The sequence below is a fragment of the Pongo abelii genome, chromosome X, assembly GCF_028885655.2.
Source record: "Pongo abelii isolate AG06213 chromosome X, NHGRI_mPonAbe1-v2.0_pri, whole genome shotgun sequence".
NCBI classification, from domain to species: domain Eukaryota; kingdom Metazoa; phylum Chordata; class Mammalia; order Primates; family Hominidae; genus Pongo; species Pongo abelii.
Window position 1 is genome coordinate 27,595,362 of NC_072008.2, and position 18,055 is coordinate 27,613,416.

An 18,055-nucleotide genomic window follows, 5' to 3' on the forward strand; every position below is an offset into this window, starting at 1 on the left:
GTGTGACTTCCTCCAGGTTCCTCAGGAAGAAATTCAGAAGAAAGAACGGAGGTCAGAGTCCAGTCCTCAGTTCCCCCTTATTTGAGGTCTACATGCCAGTAAATCACTTTGGTTGAGGTCTGGGTTTCTGATAAACAACTCAGGGACATATGTTAAGATGTTATCTAAAGTTTCTACAGGAAACTAAACATCTTGTGACTCTAACTTCTTTGGCTGTTGTTGAGGGTTTCTTGCTCTTTTTCACTTGGATAATATTTATAACTTTTTCTAGTTATTTTCAGATAGTAATAGTAATAATTTTCTTAGACAATGTACCTATCTAATTTGAATAACAAATTGTTCAGAGCAATGAACTCCCAGAGATGAACCTCCAAAGTGCTTTTGTAATCCAGCTTGATTCTTTTTAAGGTGGGAAACCTGGAGAACCGGAGCCTCCTCACCCCCGCAGCCCACTCCATGTCTCACTCTTCTCTCTCTGTCTGTCTCCCACAAACACTTCTTTTCTTAACTAATAATAGTTTCTGACAATTCCAGGAGGAGTGGTTGAGAGTACAGACTTATTCAGCCAGCAATCTCTGGGTTTGGCAGTTGTTCAAAGATAGCTTGTTTTCTCAGTGGGTGATTTTAAGGATTTCTGAGAAATTCACTCACATGATGTGCGTAACGGCTCCTATGTTCCTTGGTGTCTGTTAGGTCACCCAACAGACTCTCCAGACTGGAGCTCCATCTCTCTTTCAGGTAGCTATTTTGGGCCAAGTCCCTGTTAAGATGGCTTCAAGCTATTTTCTATCTCTCTGATCCCATATTGATGCAGGATTTTTTGCTCCTTAGTTCAGCTAAATCTGGGTTCTTGTCACAACCAGGAAAAATTAGGCACATGGACACATTGAAGGGTGAGGAGGACAGAATTTATTAAGTGAAAGTGGAGCTCTCACCAAAGAGAGGGGTCCCGCCAACCGGCTCCCACCTCACAAGCTGAATACCAGGCCACCACACATGAGCTGAAAAGGCCAGGCTCCTCCCCTGCATAAGGCGCAAATTCCTGATGGCTTCACCCTCATTTCCCCAGTGTGCACGCAGGCCCTTAGTCTGAGCCACTCTACATTGATTTACTTCTCTTGCTGTGCATGTGTTAAGGGACGGAATTTTTCACCTGACTTCAGGTGATCCACTCGCCTCAGCCCCCCAAAGTGCTAGGGTTACAGGCGTGAGCCACCGTGCCTGGCCAATCTGAGGGCTCTTTAAGAAAATCCTTTTAAATCCCTTATTGCATGACTTTAGCCATGCCAAGTGGCCAATTTTTCTGGAGTTGGAACTTTACCAAAAGTAACCTCACAGGTGAAACCAATGGGACTCACTTACAGTTATGATTTAACTACAAATGTACGAGGTATTTTCAAAGAGGTGGTAAGCAGTTATTGTAAAATCTAGAACCTTTAAAGTAACTCAGAGAAAGGAAAATTTAAGAAAAGAAGTTAGAAGTTGTTCATGGAGGGGAAGAGAATCAGCAAATACCAAAAGTCACACAGATATCAACTCAAAAGTACTCATTTCCATGCCAGGACTGAACCTGGGCCACCATTGTGAAATGGCAGAAACTAAAACCAAGTTCTGCCACGTGGTTACAGGACACACTTCCATGGACGTAAAACAAGATGGAGGCCGGCAGCAAAGTTTATTATTGGCCAACTTGCTGGGCTGACTTCATCAGTGGGCTTATGAGGTCCCAGGCCCGTATCCCATTCCAAGGTACTCATCTTTCTGACAGAACCATACAGACAGACATGCAAAGCACACTGAATTGGCTACAGCCTAAGGCCAACTTTATAAATTCTATCTCATTAGTCAAAACTTTACAGAGAATATAAACAGTGATCCTTATCATTCATTTTACCAGTTTGTACAGAGAGAGAGAGGCCAAAATCTGACGGGTAAAAAAACTTTTACCCTTTTGCCAGCATGTCAGGCTTCTGGATTCCCTTCCCCTGAGCTCAATTCTAAGCCAATCAGTTTAAGGTTTGGGAAATTAACTTTTCCTGGTTTGGAGGAGGCATCTGAGGGGAACGTCCTGTAGCACAGAGACACGATTCCCCATCTGTGAAGAGAGGACAGAGAAAAAAGGAAAAAAGAAAGCATTTTCAAAGGAGTCTCAGGGGTTCAGGATGCATTAGAAAGGGGTACAGACTGAAGATGAATGGCTACTTCTGGAAAGAGGAGAGCAAGGTCCCTGGTTCCTTCCTCTTCCTAGTGAATACCTGGGGTACGTGAGCGACAGAAAGAAAAAACGTCCTCTTTCCTTCTTCCATCCTTTTATCCCCAAGTCCCAGGAACCTTGACAGGGTGCTGCCCATGAGTGCCAATGTGGCATTCACCCATGTTAAAAGGGGGCTTAAGGGGTGAGATTCTCCACTCTTACCCAGAAGCTGCCTGTAGGGTCCAGCCCCACAAGGTCGGTGGGTTTTCTTCAAGTGTGTGGAGACGAGAGAGTGTAGAAATAAAGACACAAGACAGATAAAAGAAGACAGCTGGGCCCGGGGGACCACCACCACCAAGACGGGGAGACCAGTAGTGGCCCTGAATGCCAGGCTACGCTGATATTTATTGGATACAAAACAAAGGGGCAAGGTAAGGAGTGTGAGCCATCTCCAGTGATAGGTAAGGTCACGTGGGTCATGTGTCCACTGGACGGGGGGCCCTTCCCTGCCTGGCAGCCAAGGCAGAGAGAGAGAGAGGAGAGAGAGAGAGACAGCTTACACCATTATTTCTGCTTATCAGAGGCTTTTAGTACTTTCACTAATTTGCTACTACTATCTAAAAGGCAGAGCCAGGTGTACAGGATGGAACATGAAGGTGGACTAGGAGCGTGACCACTGAAGCACAGCATCACATGGAGATGCTTAGGCCTCTGGATAACTGCGGGCAGGCCTGACATCAGTCAGGCTCTCCACAAGAGGTGGAGGAGTAGAGTCTTCTCTAAACTCCCCCGGGGAAAGGGAGACTCCCTTTCCCGGTCTGCTAAGTAGCGGGTATTTTTCCTTGACACTGACGCTACCACTAGACCACGGTCCACTTGGCAACAGGCGTCTTCCCAGACGCTGGCGTTACCGCTAGACCAAGGAGCCCTCTGGTGGCCCTGTCCGGGCATAACAGAAGGCTGGCACTCTTCTGGTGACTTCTCACTATGTCCCCTCAGCTCTTATCTCTGTATGGCCTGGTTTTTCCTAGGTTATGATTGTAGAGCGAGGATTATTATAATATTGGAATAAAGAGTAATTGCTACAAACTAATGATTAATGATATTCATATATAATCATATCTAAGATCCGTATCTAGTATAACTATTCTTATTTTATATATTTTATTATACTGGAACAGCTCGCGCCCTCAGTCTCTTGCCTCGGCACCTGGGTGGCTTGCTTGCCACAGCTGCCTATCCCCCTGCTCTCAGTAGCCTTTGAGTTCCCTAGACCTCATTTATGCCATGGATACTAGCGTCACCTCTATCCATAAAACAGAAGTCTTTGCTTAATTGGCAGGAATTAGTCATGCTCACCCTTGCCATGCCTTTTAATTTCCGTTGTCATCTGCCTCTGGATTCCTCAGATCCAGTTTTCTATCCTAAGGCTTCAACCTGAAACTTGGAATTGAGTTTGGGATAAAAGAACTGCCTCAAGGAGGTGCATGGACTCATCAAATCCCAGGTACCCCTCACCAGACTGGCTGTAGCCTCGTTATCATAAGCCAAATGCTAAGGTGAAGCTGTGGAATTGTGTTCTTCTCAAACAAGGGAGGGAAAAAGGGTGTCCTATGAATTGGGGTACTGGCCTAACAAGACACCTTCAAAAAGAAAAAAAGAAAAAAAAAAAAAAACCTCTTGCATAAAAGTTAACTCCTGGCCGGGCGCGGTGGCTCACGCCTGTAATCCCAGCACTTTGAGAGGCCGAGATGGGCGGATCACCTGGTCGGGAGTTTGAGACCAACCTGACCAACATGGCGAAACTCCGTCTCTACTAAAAATACAAAAAATAAGCCAGGTGTGGTGGTGCATGCCTGTAAAGCCAGCTACTCGGGAGGCCAAGGCAGGAGAATCACTTGAACCCGGGAGGCGGAGGTTGCAGTGAACTGAGATCGCGCCATTGCACTCCAGCGTGGGCAACAAGAGCAAAAACTCCGTCTCAAAAAAAAAAAAGTTAACTCCTGACAGGGTGGAGAAAAGAAAAAAAAAAACAGCTAAGTGTAGGGCAGAGAAGATGCCTGGGGGAAGAACCTTATTCTTATGCCACCTGGATTTTTCCAACAGGGAGAGAAACTTTTAATTCCTGCTTCCTCCTTCCTGGGTCAACCAGGGGAGGAAATATTCCATGGCCGCCTGGCAGGAGGGGATGGGGAGCAGGAAACACTGGCTAGCCAGCGGCATGAGGCCTCTGGTCCCCAAGACTGCCCTTGGGCCCAGGCAGCAGCTGTGGCTCAGTCCTGCCAGGCGTGGCCATTGTAAGGCTGCACATACATGCAGCAGACACGGCCATGTGTCCCAGCGGGGAGGGAAGGGGATAGGGGAGCCACTGCTCGCCCATCCATCCCATGTAGCACATGCCTGCAGCTGTTGGGGTGGGGATGGAATGCCCCCAATGTTGTAAAAGAAAAGATGGGTGCCATTACAGCCCCCAAAAAAGAAAGAAATGCCATAGAAAAGACCGGGTTGGACTGAGGCTCATTCCTGACCCCCGAGAGTGACAGGGTGTGGGGGGCAGTTTCCACTGCCTTCAGAAAAAGTCTAAGGATGAGAAGGCCCAGAAATGAAAGTGAAAGAGATTTTTGTTTTGTATCTTACTCACCCTTCCTCATGTCCCCATACAGGCCACAAAAATGATGCAAGATTTTTTGCTCTTTAGTTCAGCTAAATCTGGGTTCCTGTCTCACAACCAGGAAAAATTAGGCACACGGACACATTGAAGGGTGAGGAGGATGGAATTTATTAAGCAAAAGGGGAGCTCTCAGCAAAGAGAGGGGTCCTGCTAACCAGCTCCCATCTCACAGATTGAACACCAGGCCACCACACATGAGATGAAGAGGCCAGGCTCCTTCCCTGCATAAGGTGCAAATTTCTGGTGGTTCTACCCCATTCTCCCAGTGCACATGTGGGCCCTTACTCTGAGCCTCTCCACATTGATTTATTTTCCTTACCGCACATGTGTTAAAGGACAGAATTTTTCACTGTGGGCATGTTTTGGCAAGCAGCCTGTACACAATCACCTGGGCAGGCTAGAGGTTCTCCAAGGATCTTTCCCTCTCTGCCTAGGCATTTGGCTATCTCCTGCCTCCATCAATATCAACATACCATTCTGTAGGTGGAAGTGCAGTTTGTTTGTAATATGACCCTGTTTCTCTCTGGATAATTCCACAGCCTTTTAAAAATTCTCAGGTAAGAGTTGAAAGAAACCAAAATATTTCACCCCAAAATACAGTTTCCTGATACAATGAGTATTTTTTGAATTAAAGACCCTTAGTGATCAACAAACACTAGGAGAGATTTTTCTCCTATCTATATAAAGATCTTATGGACCCACAAAGAAGCACAGTTGTTTTTAATTTCCCTGCCTGCTATTATTTATTGCAGAAAAGAAAACCGAAGACTGTAACCACACCTGAATGGACCCTTTCACAAGATAATGTCTGTCTCTCATGCTCATTCAATTTCCAAAGAGACTCATTTTCAAGTTAATCTCTCTTTCCTGCTCTATTCATTCTCCCTAGGAATCATTAGCCCTCAAAAACACCTATATTTCCCATCTTCCCTCTCCCCTCTGAAAAAAGACTATATAAGCTTCTGTATCTCATTGAGGGTTGAGATAATCACTCTGTGATTCTCCCCGTGCACATTAATAAGTTTGTTTGCCATTTTTCTTATTAATCTGCCTTTTGTCTGAGGAAACCTCAGACGGTGAAGGGCAAGTTTTCCCTTGTCACCTACAGAGTCAAACACTGGAACACTCTGTCCCCCAAACTCCAAGGAGCACATTTCAAAATCTCCGACTAGTTTTCTCAAAGCATCTCTCACTAGACTAGCAATGAAAAGCACCATTGTCCCTACCCTCTTTCAAGAGGTATGTGTAACCATGAGATAAGAGGAAGGTGCCAGAGTACTACTGCAAACATCTGCAAATAAATTCTTCCTTTGCCTAACTTCATTTTTTTTTTTTAATTTGAGGCAGAGTCATGCTCTGTCTCCCAGGCTAAAGTGCAGTGGCACAATTTCAACTCACTGCAACCTCCACCTCCAGGTTAATGATTCTCCTGCCTTAGCCTCCCGAGTAGCTGCAATTACAGGAGCATGCCACTATGCCCGGCTAATTTTTGTATTTTTAGTAGTGACGGGGTTTCACCATATTGGCCAGCCTGGTATCAAACTCCTGACCTCAAGTGATCCACTGGCCTCAGCCTCCAAAAGTGCTGGGATTACAGGTGTGAACCACATCACTTGGCCACCGAACTTCAATTTAAATCTCACTGATAGTCTCAGGTGTAGGCTCAGGTTCACATAAATCTTCTTCATAACGTTTCTTTTTCAGATACAGTGTCTTGCTCTGTCACCCAGACTGGAGTGCAGTGGCACAATCATGGCTCACCTCAGCCTCAACTTCTTCTGCCCAAGTCATCCTTCCACCTCAGCCTCTGGAGTAGCTAGGACTACAGGTGCTTGCCACTGTGTCCAGCTAATTTAATATTTTTTTTTGTACAGACAGGGTCTTGGTATATTTCCCAGGGTGGTCTTGAACTCTTGGCCTTGACTGATCCTTCTACTTCAGCCTTCCATAGGGTTGGGATTATAGAAGTGAGCCACTGTGCCTGGCCATATAACTTTTTCATACGATGTGCAGAAATGGACTGTTGCTTTAGCAAATATTACTGTTACCAGAAGAAGGTCCTGATTCACACCTCAAGAGAGGGTTGTTGGACCTTATGCAAGAAAGAATTTGGGGTGAATCCATACAGTAAAGTGAAAGCAAGTTTATTAGGAAAGTAAAGGAATAAAGAATGGTTACTCCATAGTCAGAGCAGCAGCATGGGCTGCTTCACTGAGTATACTTATAGTTATTTCTTGATTATATGCTAAATAAGGGGTGGATTATTCATGAGTTTCCCAGGAAATGGTTGGGCAATTCCCAGAACTGAGGGTTCCTCCCCTTTTTAGACCATGTAGCATAACTTCCTGACGTTGCCATGGCATTTGTAAAATGTCATGGCTCTGGTGGTCTGGTGGTAGTATCTTTTAGCATGCATTATAATTTGCATATAGTGAGCACTGAGAACCACCAGAGGTCATTTTTGTTGCCATCTTGTTTTTGTTGGGTTTTGGCTGGCTTCTTTTCCACATCCTGCTTTATCTATCAGCAAGGTCTTTGTGACTTGTATCTTGTGCTGACCTTGTATCTCATCCTGGGACTAAGAATGCCTAACCTCCTGGGAACGCAGCCCAGTGGGTCTCAGCCTTATTTTACCCAGCCCCTATTCAAGATGGAGTCACTCTTGTTCAAATGCCTCTCATGTTATTATGTTTTGTTTTCCCTTTTTTATCTTTTTGTAGAGGTGGGGTCGCCCGATGTTGCTCAGGCTGATCTTGAACTCCTGGTTGCAAGTGATCCTCCTGCCTCAACCTCCCAAAGTTCTGTGACTACAGGTGTGAGCCACCACACACTGCCATATAACTTGTTTATATGATATGCATAAATGGGCTGGTGCCTCACTTTAGCAAATATTGTTACGTTTTGTTTTCCAATAGTGGAACCTTAGCTGAAACTGAGGGAAAATGATGTTACACATTTATGTACTATGCTGTAATGTGTAATTCTAGTTACCAGCCAATGGACACTTGAGTTGCTTCCAGATTTTGCTACTCTAAACAACACTGCAATAAATATCAAGGTACATTTGTCTCTTCAAAATTTTTTAATATGTTAGTAGGAAAAATTCCAGGAAGATAATATATGAATCAAAGGTTAAGTGTTTATTTCTATGCATTCTTAGAAATTGCAGTAGAATAGCATAAAAGTACCCAACTTTTATTCCATTACCATATTTCATCAAGATTTTAAATCTTTACCCATAAGTGCAGAATAACATCTCATTACTTTAATTTGTACTTTTTTTTTTTTTTGAGACAGAGTCTTACTCTGTTGCCCAGGCTGGAGTTCAGTGGCATGATCTCGGCTCACTGTAACCTTCGCCTCCTGGGTTCAAGCAGTTCTCCTGCTTCAGCTTCCTGAGTAGCTGGGATTACAGGTGAGCACCACCATGCCCAGCTAATTTTTGTATTTTCATTAGAGACGGGGTTTCACCATGTTGGTCAGGCTGGTCTTGAACTCCTGACCGTATGATCCATCCGCCTCAGCCTCCCAAAGTGCTGGGATTATAGGCACGAGCCACCACGCCCGGCTTAATTTGTATTTTTAATTGTTACATCATGTATTAGTTTTCTGTGGATGCTGTTACAAATCACCACAAACTGGGTGGTATAAAACAATAGCAAAAAAAATTCTTTTTGGATTTCTATAGACCAAAAGTCCAATAGTCAGTATCACTGGGTGGAAATCAAGATGTCGATAGGGCCACACTCCCTTCAGAGGCCCCAGGGAACAATCTGTTTCTTGTCTCTTTCAGGTTTTTGTGGCTGCTGGCAGTCCTTGGCTGTGGCCACAATATTTCAGTCTTCAAAGCTAGAATTTCAAATCTCTGTTTGCTCCATCTTTACATTATCTTCTCCCTTGAGTGTGTATCAAATCTACCTCTGACTTCATCTTATCAGGATACATGTGATTTCATAAAGGGCCCATCCACATAATCTAGGATAATATTCTCTTCTCAAGATTCTTAATTTAATCACACCTGCAAAGACTTTGGCATTTCAAGAAACATTCACAGGCTCCAGGGATTAGGACATATATATATATTTTTTTTATTTTATTTTTTTTTTAGGGAATATATTTTTCAGCCTGTCACAGAGGCAAACTGCTTTGCTAAGAATTGGGAATTGAATTTCCTATTAGAAATTTAGAATACTTCTCAAGGAAGATGATGGAGAATGGATAAGACAAAAAGTAAATATCTACTAATATGGCTATATTACGAATTTGCTATGGGTACATTTATATAAATCCATGTAACACCAAAGCCATGTACATCAAACTGATAAGGATGGATGCTGAGCAAAATGTAGGGATGATAGTTCTTAGATTTCAGAATGCTAAATGGAGACTTTAACCTTATTAATAGGTATTTTATTTTTCATTTATTGTTTATTTATTTATTTTTGAGATGGAGTTTCACTCTTGTCGCCCAGGCTGGACTGCAATGGCACGATCTCCACTCAGTGCAACCTCCGCCTCCTGGGTTCAAGCGATTCTCCTGCCTCAGCCTCCCTAGCAGCTGGGATTATAGGTGCCTGCCACCATGCCCAGCTAATTTTTTGTATTTTTAGTAGAGAAGGGGTTTCACTATGTTGGCCAGGCTGATCTCGAAATCCTGACCTCAGGCGATCCACCCACCTTGGCCTCCCAAAGTGCTGGGATTACAGGCGTGAGCCGCCACGCCTGACCAGTAGGTATTTTATAAGAAGGTTATATTTATATCTTAAGTATCATCATATAATTTCCAAAGACAGGAAGAAAAAAAGCAAAGAAAAATGTGCCTATTCTTTTACATCTGAGTTGAATACTTTGCAATAATAAAAATAGAAGTTACTATAAATCATTGTTTACAATCTAATTTCAGGGTAGCAATCTGGGGTTATATCTCCATATAGCCTAATATAATATTTCATGTGAGAAATAAAAATGAAACTGCACTAGTCGTTAAGTATAAAAAAGAAACTGTTACAATGTCAGATTAACTAAGTAGATAATATTAATCAACCTCCCAGTGTTATTTTAACATTCTGTAATTTTATCTACATTCTTATTTGTAGCATTAGCATTGTCTTATAGATAAGTGCACTGAGACTCAAACAGGTTATATGAATGATCTAAAAGCCTAATAGGTAGAAAATCCTTCAATAATGACACAAAGCCATTGCAAATCCGTGTCTCATACACTTTTCCCCATGTATAAAATATTAGTGAAGATATATAAAACCAATTAAAAATGTATTTATCAAAAGGAAGCTGATGTATTTTCTAAACTCTATCATAGTGTGATTTCTCACATAATATGTAATCTATTATACATTTAAACATCATAATATTTAGTATCAATAGAAATTATACAAAATTTAATTACTTTTAAGGAGTAATCCTCAAAACTGAGAAAAATATGAATAGCTTTTCATAGGATATTTTATTTAAGGAATGAAATAAATCTGCAAGTCTTTATATTTCACAATCTTTGGAAATACACCAAAATACTGTATGTTCTCCACTGTCAAATGTGATAGATCAAAACAGTCTTTGGATTTTGTAGAGTATCTTTGAAAATATGTATGGCAGAAACATTTCAATATTATTGAATAGCTTTACAGGCTCCTCAGCCCATTCATATGTCTTTCTTTTCTAGACAGTTGCCTTAGTAACTGTCCAACAGAAGTAGTTTTCTGCAGTTTTCTCTAAATAGTACCCACATAATTGCTCAATTTAGTCATTGCAGTAGGGCAGGAAATAATGTATCTCAAATTTGGTTTGTTTCTGATTCCAACAGTTTGGATACTAAAACCCTTCATTGAAAACAGCTGATTTGGGCCAGGCGCAGTGGCTCACGCCCATAATCCCAGCACTTTGGGAAGCCAAGGAGGGTGGATCACTCGAAGTCAGGAGTTTGAGACCAGCCTGGCCAACATGGTGAAACCCCGTCTCTACTAAAAATACAAAAATTAGCCAGGTATGGTGGCACACGCCTGTAATCCCAGCTACTCCGGAGGCTGAGGCATGAGAATTGCTTGAACCCGGGAGGTGGAGGTTGCAGTGAGCCGAGATCACGCCACTGCACTCCAGCCTGGGTGACAGAGCCAGACTCTGTTTTTGTTTGTTTTGTTTTGTTTTGTTTGTTTGTTTTTTAAAAAAGTTGATATGGTTTGGCTGTGTCCCTACCCAAATCTAATCTTGAATTGTAGTTCCCATAATCCCCACATGTCATGAGAGGAACCCAGTGGGAGGTAATTGAATCTTGGGGGCAGTTACCCCATGCTGTTTTCGTGATAGTGAGTTCTCACAAGATCTAATGGTTTTATAAGGGGCTTTTCCCCTTTTGCTCAGCACTGCTCCTTCCTGCCACCATGGGAAGAAGAATGTGTTTGCTTCCCCTTCTACCGTGATTGTAAGTTTCCTGAGGCCTCCTCTGCCCTGCAGAACTGTGAATCAATTAAACCTCTTGCCTTTATAAATTACACAGTCTTGGGCAGTTCTTTATAGCAGCATGAGAATGGACTAATACAACAGCTAAACAAGTCAGATATATTAAAACAGCAATCATATGCAATACTGTAGAGGAATGATGAATATAAAATATTTTTCTTTATTATCCAAGAGAATAATAGACTTATTAATTAAATTTAGTCCATGTAAGATGAAGTGTACATGTTACAATTTAAAGGTAACTAACTACTAGATTAGAATAGGAAGAATAACTTCCAAAGCAATAAAGAGCAAAAGGAAAGCAAACAGTCAATTCAACAGAAAGTTAGAAACATGAATTGATGCATGTTTAGTGGCTAGGATACTCAGTCGTGCAAGATATTTAATTTTAAGTTTTATAAAATTGGACATAATTTCTATTTCACACCACCATTCTTCAATGGGGTTGAAACTTAGTCTCGGTAAATTAAGTAAACCCCTATTCCCAGCATTTTTCTCAAATTAGCAACTAAACTCCAGCATGAAGGATATATGAAGAGAAATGGTGAAAGATACTTCCATTGTTATTATTGAAGTATCCCACCATACATATAAGGTACTTAGCACAATGCTTAGGATGTAATGAAAGTTAGCTATTTTACCTATGTTGGCTTCAGAGGCTTAAAATTTCATCAGCTACCTCTTTGTAGAGAAAATAAGTAAATTGTCTAAGGTCACAGAACTGGTAAGCATCAGGGCTTGCATTATCATCAAGGGCTGTCTGAATATGAGGCTTTTGCTCTATCTTTTATATCACCCTCTCCCTTTTTGTTGTTTAGAAAGTCACTAAACCATTAAAGTTACTAGAAATCATGTGTTCAAAGCCAAAACCTTGATGAGTCCAGAACACCTCTTAAAAAATGCTCACCTGGATTTTATGGTAAATACAGGACCAGTTTCAAAATGTTTCTTCTTTACATATCATCAATAACCTACTTAAAGTTCCTTTTGAAGTTACTTCTAGAAAATTTAAAGATGAAATTAAACTTTCTTGACATGGTATCTTCTCACTCACCATGGCTAGAGAGACTGAATATTTTGGTTAATTTTTCATTAACTGTGTAGACAGTAAGGACTGCTCTTCTGCATTTTGTTGCCCTCTTAAATGTTCCCTTAATAGCAGGTTATGCCATCTAACGGCCAATTTGCTTATGCACCATTTTGCCTGTCATGCTGGTTTCCCTAACATTAAGTAGCTAAGACTAGACAACGGCTCATAGAGGTTACACAGCTCCATAGAATGCCTGTCCTTTTCTTTTTCTTTTCTTCTTCCTTTTTCAAAAACATTTTATTTATTTTTCCATCCCATTATATTTATGTCCTCCTTCATCTTTCCTTACAAATTCACTGGGAAAAAGAGAGCAAAAAATGCAAATATTCTCTTTTTTCCCCCTACAGTGTCGATTTTTTAAATGGCACATTAAAACTAGCTGATAGGAGAAGAATAAACAGAAATAACATCAAAACAGAAATTTTCCTGAGGTGGGAGGATCACTTGAGGCCAGGAATTTGAGGACCAGCTGGGCAACATATTAAGACTCCATCTCTACAAAAAATTTAAAAATTACCTAGGCACAGTGGCACATGCCTGTAGTCCCAGGTACTCAGGAGGCTGAGGCGAGAGAATCACTTGAGCCCAGGAGTTTCAGGTTGCAGTGAACTATGATCATGCCACTGCACTCTAGCCTGGGCAAAAGAGCAAGACTCTGTCTCAAAGACAAACAAACAAAAAACACAGAAATTTTCTTCTCTGTCTAGTTGTACTTAGCTGCTTTATTAAGGAACCAGCGCTACTTCCACCATAATAAAGATTTAAGTATATATTCTCTCAAAACGAAACTCTGTCTATGTGTGTACTGGGGATAACCATCCCCTTGATAGTTTAGCCAGATAGAAAACATGAAATGCTCTTCTAACAAACTACCTTTTCTGACATATAATTGCAACATGAATAATCCTATTAAAATATTTAAATTAACTAGCATGGCTTGAGAAGTGTGAAAATGCAGTTTCCCCATTGTATCATGTTCTCTGCAATGTATATCTTCAGAGGTCATGAACTTTAGTAGACTTTATATCTGATGCGATTATTGTTTGTCATTTTAGGAATATACTTCCTTTGTAGCTTTAACCGAAGAATCTTTTAGTTTTGCATAAGCTGTGTCTCCTATTGGAACAACAGTAAACTTAATATGGTCTCTTTTATTCTTGAAATTACAGGGTCATACTTAATTCTTGAATTTTATATTTCAGTATAAATATTACCAAATGGTAAAAAAAAGCACAGTGTTACTTTAAAATACAAAATAAATGTCTGTTTTATGGAAAACTACATTTTCTATCTAAACAGACAGCTCATCTCATTCAAACAATAGCCCAAATTAATATTAATTTTAAATCTTCAAAATGGGAGAAACTGCTTTTCAGTTTAAGTGATTCCAGGAAAAACAGACACAGTTAAATTGCTCCTCTAAAAATAAAATCTATTAATTCTTTACTACAACTTATTTTTAGAAATATATTTGCATACACTCTTTAGTAAAGCACCTTTCATGTTACACCCGTTTATAGAAAAAACTTTATGTACGGTGTGGTGATTTTAACACTTAGGTAACTTCTTCATGGTCCAAAATGGTTTCTAGATATTAAATACCACTTCATTCAGCACAATTTTTTTGTGTATGTTACTCTATAAATTACAATTTAAAACTTACTTGCTGCTTTGGGAAGAAGGACAAACTTCATTAAGGAATCAGAAAATGACTTCAAAGTTATCAGTCACATATCTAGGAAGTAGAATGCACTCTGTTCTACTCACTCCCAAGATCCTAGAGAAAATTTTGCAAACACTACTGGACTGATGTTTGCCATCTCTTATCTAAAATAGTTATAATAGGCTGGGCACGGTGGTTCATGCCTGTAATCCCAGCACTTTGGGAGGCCTAGGCGGGTGGATCACTTGAGGTCAGGAGTTCGAAATCAGCCAGGCCAACATGGCGAAACCCCGTCTCCACAAAAAAAAAAACAAAAATTAGCTTGGCATAGTGGTGCATGCCTGTGGTTCCAGCTATGTGGGAGGCTGAGGCAAGAGAATCACTTGAACCCGGAAGCTAGAGGTTGCATTGAGTCGAGATTGCACCACTGCACTCTAGCTTCAGTGACAGAGTGAGACTCTAGCTCCAAAAAAAAAAAAAGTTATATAAACCACCACATAGACACAAGCAGAATGCCATGTGACCACACAGGCAAAGTTTGGACTAATACAGCTACAAGCCAATCAACTCCAAGAATCCATGGCCACCCACAGAAGGAAGCTAGGAAAAGGCAAGGAAGGATGCTATCCAGTGTCTCAGAGGGGTCATGGCCTTGCTGACACCTTGATTTTGGACTTCCAGCCTCCAGAACAGTGAGAAAATACATTTCTATTGTTTTAATAAAAACAAATAACTGCACATTGTAAATCCAGCTTGCTTTTTTAATGAATGAAAGTACACTCTGAAAGCTACTTCCTTCCAATTACTTATAAGCTGAAATTTTGTTATATCTTTACAGAAATGTCTGAAGAGACTAACATTTTTCATAGTTAACTTTGTTTTTCATATAAACATAAACTTTTGTGTTAAAAAGGTAACTGAAGGAAAGAATACCATGGCTAGAACCATTATACAAGTAATGTTGTAGGCTTTTCAACTGAACTGTTATTGTTTCTAATACATACCTCTAGAACAAAACTACATTAACATTATCGACCTGGTTCTTCCCCATTCCAAACTAAGACTTTCCTTCCCAAAGATGATTTCCTCCCCTAAATAATGCCACAAATTAAGACTTTCTTGCCAAAAAGTTTTCACTCAGGTTCTGGTTACTATTTTTTTTAAGATTATGAGAAATTTTGTTTTTACAGAATTAAACCCTCTTAACTCGTCATATCTGTGATTTATCATTATAAGTTCACATGAAAAAGCTTGTGGAATCAGTCTTTTTAGCTCATGGATGTTTATAGAATTTTTGTTGAGCCACATGTTGAGGGTGCCCCATATAGATTTTAGGAGCTAAGATGAGGTTTCTTCTTGGGGGGTGTTTCATCTTCTTTATCTTCTTCTTTTTCTTCTTCATCATCTGGATGATCCACTAAACGAACCACACTGCTACCACTTGGGCTGCCTGTTCCAATAGCAGCACAAGCAGAATAAGATGAAGAGAATTTGAAGTCACCAGAAGATGTTCTTTTGGGAGAGTCTACCTTGTCTTCATGTTCTTGGGTTCTTTTAGTCTCCATAAATTCAACATCATCTTCCAGTGGTGGCATAACTGCTTCTCCTTCTTGGGTTCTTTTGGTCTCCATAAATTCATCGTCATCTTCCAGTGGTGGCATAACTGCTTCTCCTTCTTGGGTTCTTTTGGTCTCCATAAATTCATCGTCATCTTCCAGTGGTGGCATAAATACTTCTCCTTCTTGGGTTCTTTTGGTCTCCATAAATTCATCGTCATCTTCCAGTGGTGGCATAACTGCTTCTCCTGCATCTTCCATAAAACATATTTCTTCTTGCAGCTCCATTTCTTCTATCGTACCTCTGAAAACTACTATATTTCGCAGTACAGAAGGTAAATTCTTTTGTATTTGACTTTGTCTGTCTCTCTCTCTTTCATATTTAGTCTTCAATCTTTTGAATGTCTGAACATATTCAATCGATTCAAGTGTGTTATAAAACTTTTCAACTATATGTGAAACAAGAGACTTGATATTTTCCACTCTTATGTATTCAAATAGCTCAAGAATAGCTGAATTCAACATATTGTACCGAGTTCCATTATCTAGAAGAGCATTTACAACTGGCTCAAAAAGATTTCCTTGAATGATGTAATTATTACAAGCTTCATCATTAAGGCCAATCATCCTTCTCATAAAGCGAAGAACACACAAAATCAGGTGAGTATGCTTTGAATTCATCAATATCAAGGCCTTTCTTAGCAAGTCTTTGTTCAAGATATAGTTTCTTATGTAGTATGTATGATGTTGTATACAAAATGTAAGTAGCTCTAATATCAAAGCAAGCAGTTGTGCTGTTTGATTATCATTGGGGCAATTTTTGCTTTTGTCATATCCAGCTATATCATCCTCCTCACAGTTGTGTTCTGTGGTGGCAGCCAAAAGTGGTGCTGTAAATTTATGCATGCAATGTTTGTAGAAGAAATGTAGAAATTCACTTCTTTCACTTCTCTCAGGTGTTGTCAGCATGTTGCATGGATCAAGTAGAGTATGGAGAACTACCATCAAATGAACAGCACCTCCTAACTCAGGATCAGTATCACAGATCATTTGTTTAATTATTACATTAATGAAAAGGTCACTATCTTTGCACACCTGAGCTTCTGAAATTATAAATTCTCGGATCGTGGATGGACTGTACTCCACTAGATAAGCACATATAACTGCAGCAGCTGACCTTACTTGCAAATCATCCCTGATCATTACGATTTTAAGAACAGGAAGAATTCCCAACTGTGTCAACGTTTCACATAGTGCATCCTTGCTTTGAGGCTGTAATGCCTGAGAAAATGAACATAACTCCTTGAAAAAAAATAGCAATTCACACCGTCTATCATCATGTGTAGTCTCATCCTTTAACTGTGCAAAAGCTTCATACAAAAATTTGTGATCTTTCTGCAGCATGCTTACTATCTCAGCCTTGTTGGAGCAAATAAAAGTTGTAAGTGTAGAAAGAAAATTATCTTCAAATATGGAAGGCACAGGTGAAAGAATGTCATAAATGTATTGTAATCTGTATGTCTGATGTATTTTTTGCCTAAGTTCAGAGTTAGTTATTGGTATAACTTCCTTGAACTTTGCATCGTTGGTCAAGAAGTCCCTATGCCTTTTTGGCTGATCCAAAGCAGGGTCATACTCAAGGCATCCCACCACATCCATGATACACTCGTCAGAAAACATTATCTCAAACAGACATGCCTCGTTGAGGGATAAAATTCCCTTAATAATTTCATGCAAATGGTATAAACCTTCAGTATTCTCTAGGTTTTCACAAGTGTGGAACAGTTGCAGTAGTTTTGGAATATAAGCCTCATTTTTCAAGATCTCAGCCAGTCTTTCCCTATCCGTAGTAGGTGAGGAGAGAACCGAGGTAACTATGTTAGCAATTTGATCAAGTGTATTGAGTTCACAGTCAGGCAGCACAACCGTATTACTGATTACTGACATTTCATTAAAGTCTTCTTCTGGTTCATCTGAAATGTCCTCTATGGTTTGGATAGACGGATCCTTACCTTGAGCTTGGCAAATTTCTTTCCAAATATCCCGGCAGCCGGCTGGGTCCTGGAAATTTAGCACCAAACCCTGGTTCTCAGCTTCATACCAAACAATTAGTGTCTCTTGGTATTTCCCATAGGGCCTGTCTGGAGGTATCTGTGACCGCAGGATGACTGACCCATCTGAATCTGACCGAACAAGCAGCGACATGCCCTGGAACTGCTCGTCGTAGGTGGATGAGACCTGACCGGTGCCTAGACTGTTCCATTCCTCGTCTTCGTTCAGGACATAGACTTTTACACTGTACCTCAGGTCTGCCATGGCGTCCTCTGGCCTCGCTCCGTCAGGTCTGGTCCCCACGGCACTGCTTCCGGTACAGCATGGAAGCCGCTGTTATTTTGACAACGATGGT

At 40.7% G+C, this 18,055-nt stretch overlaps 1 protein-coding gene and 1 pseudogene across 1 annotated transcript; one reads left to right on the forward strand and one right to left on the reverse strand.

The window, feature by feature from the left end:
• Positions 1 to 15,423: 15,423 nt before the first annotated feature.
• On the reverse strand, positions 15,424 to 17,964 carry PPP4R3C (protein phosphatase 4 regulatory subunit 3C). Its single transcript, XM_002831482.3, has 2 exons — positions 15,770 to 17,964; positions 15,424 to 15,706 (listed from the first exon to the last, which is right to left on the reverse strand). Exons 1-2 carry the CDS (start codon positions 17,962 to 17,964, stop codon positions 15,424 to 15,426), a joined length of 2,478 nt encoding a protein of 825 aa, XP_002831528.2.
• LOC100441669 (radixin-like) overlaps positions 17,963 to 18,055 on the forward strand; it is a 55,978-nt pseudogene continuing 55,885 nt past the window's right edge.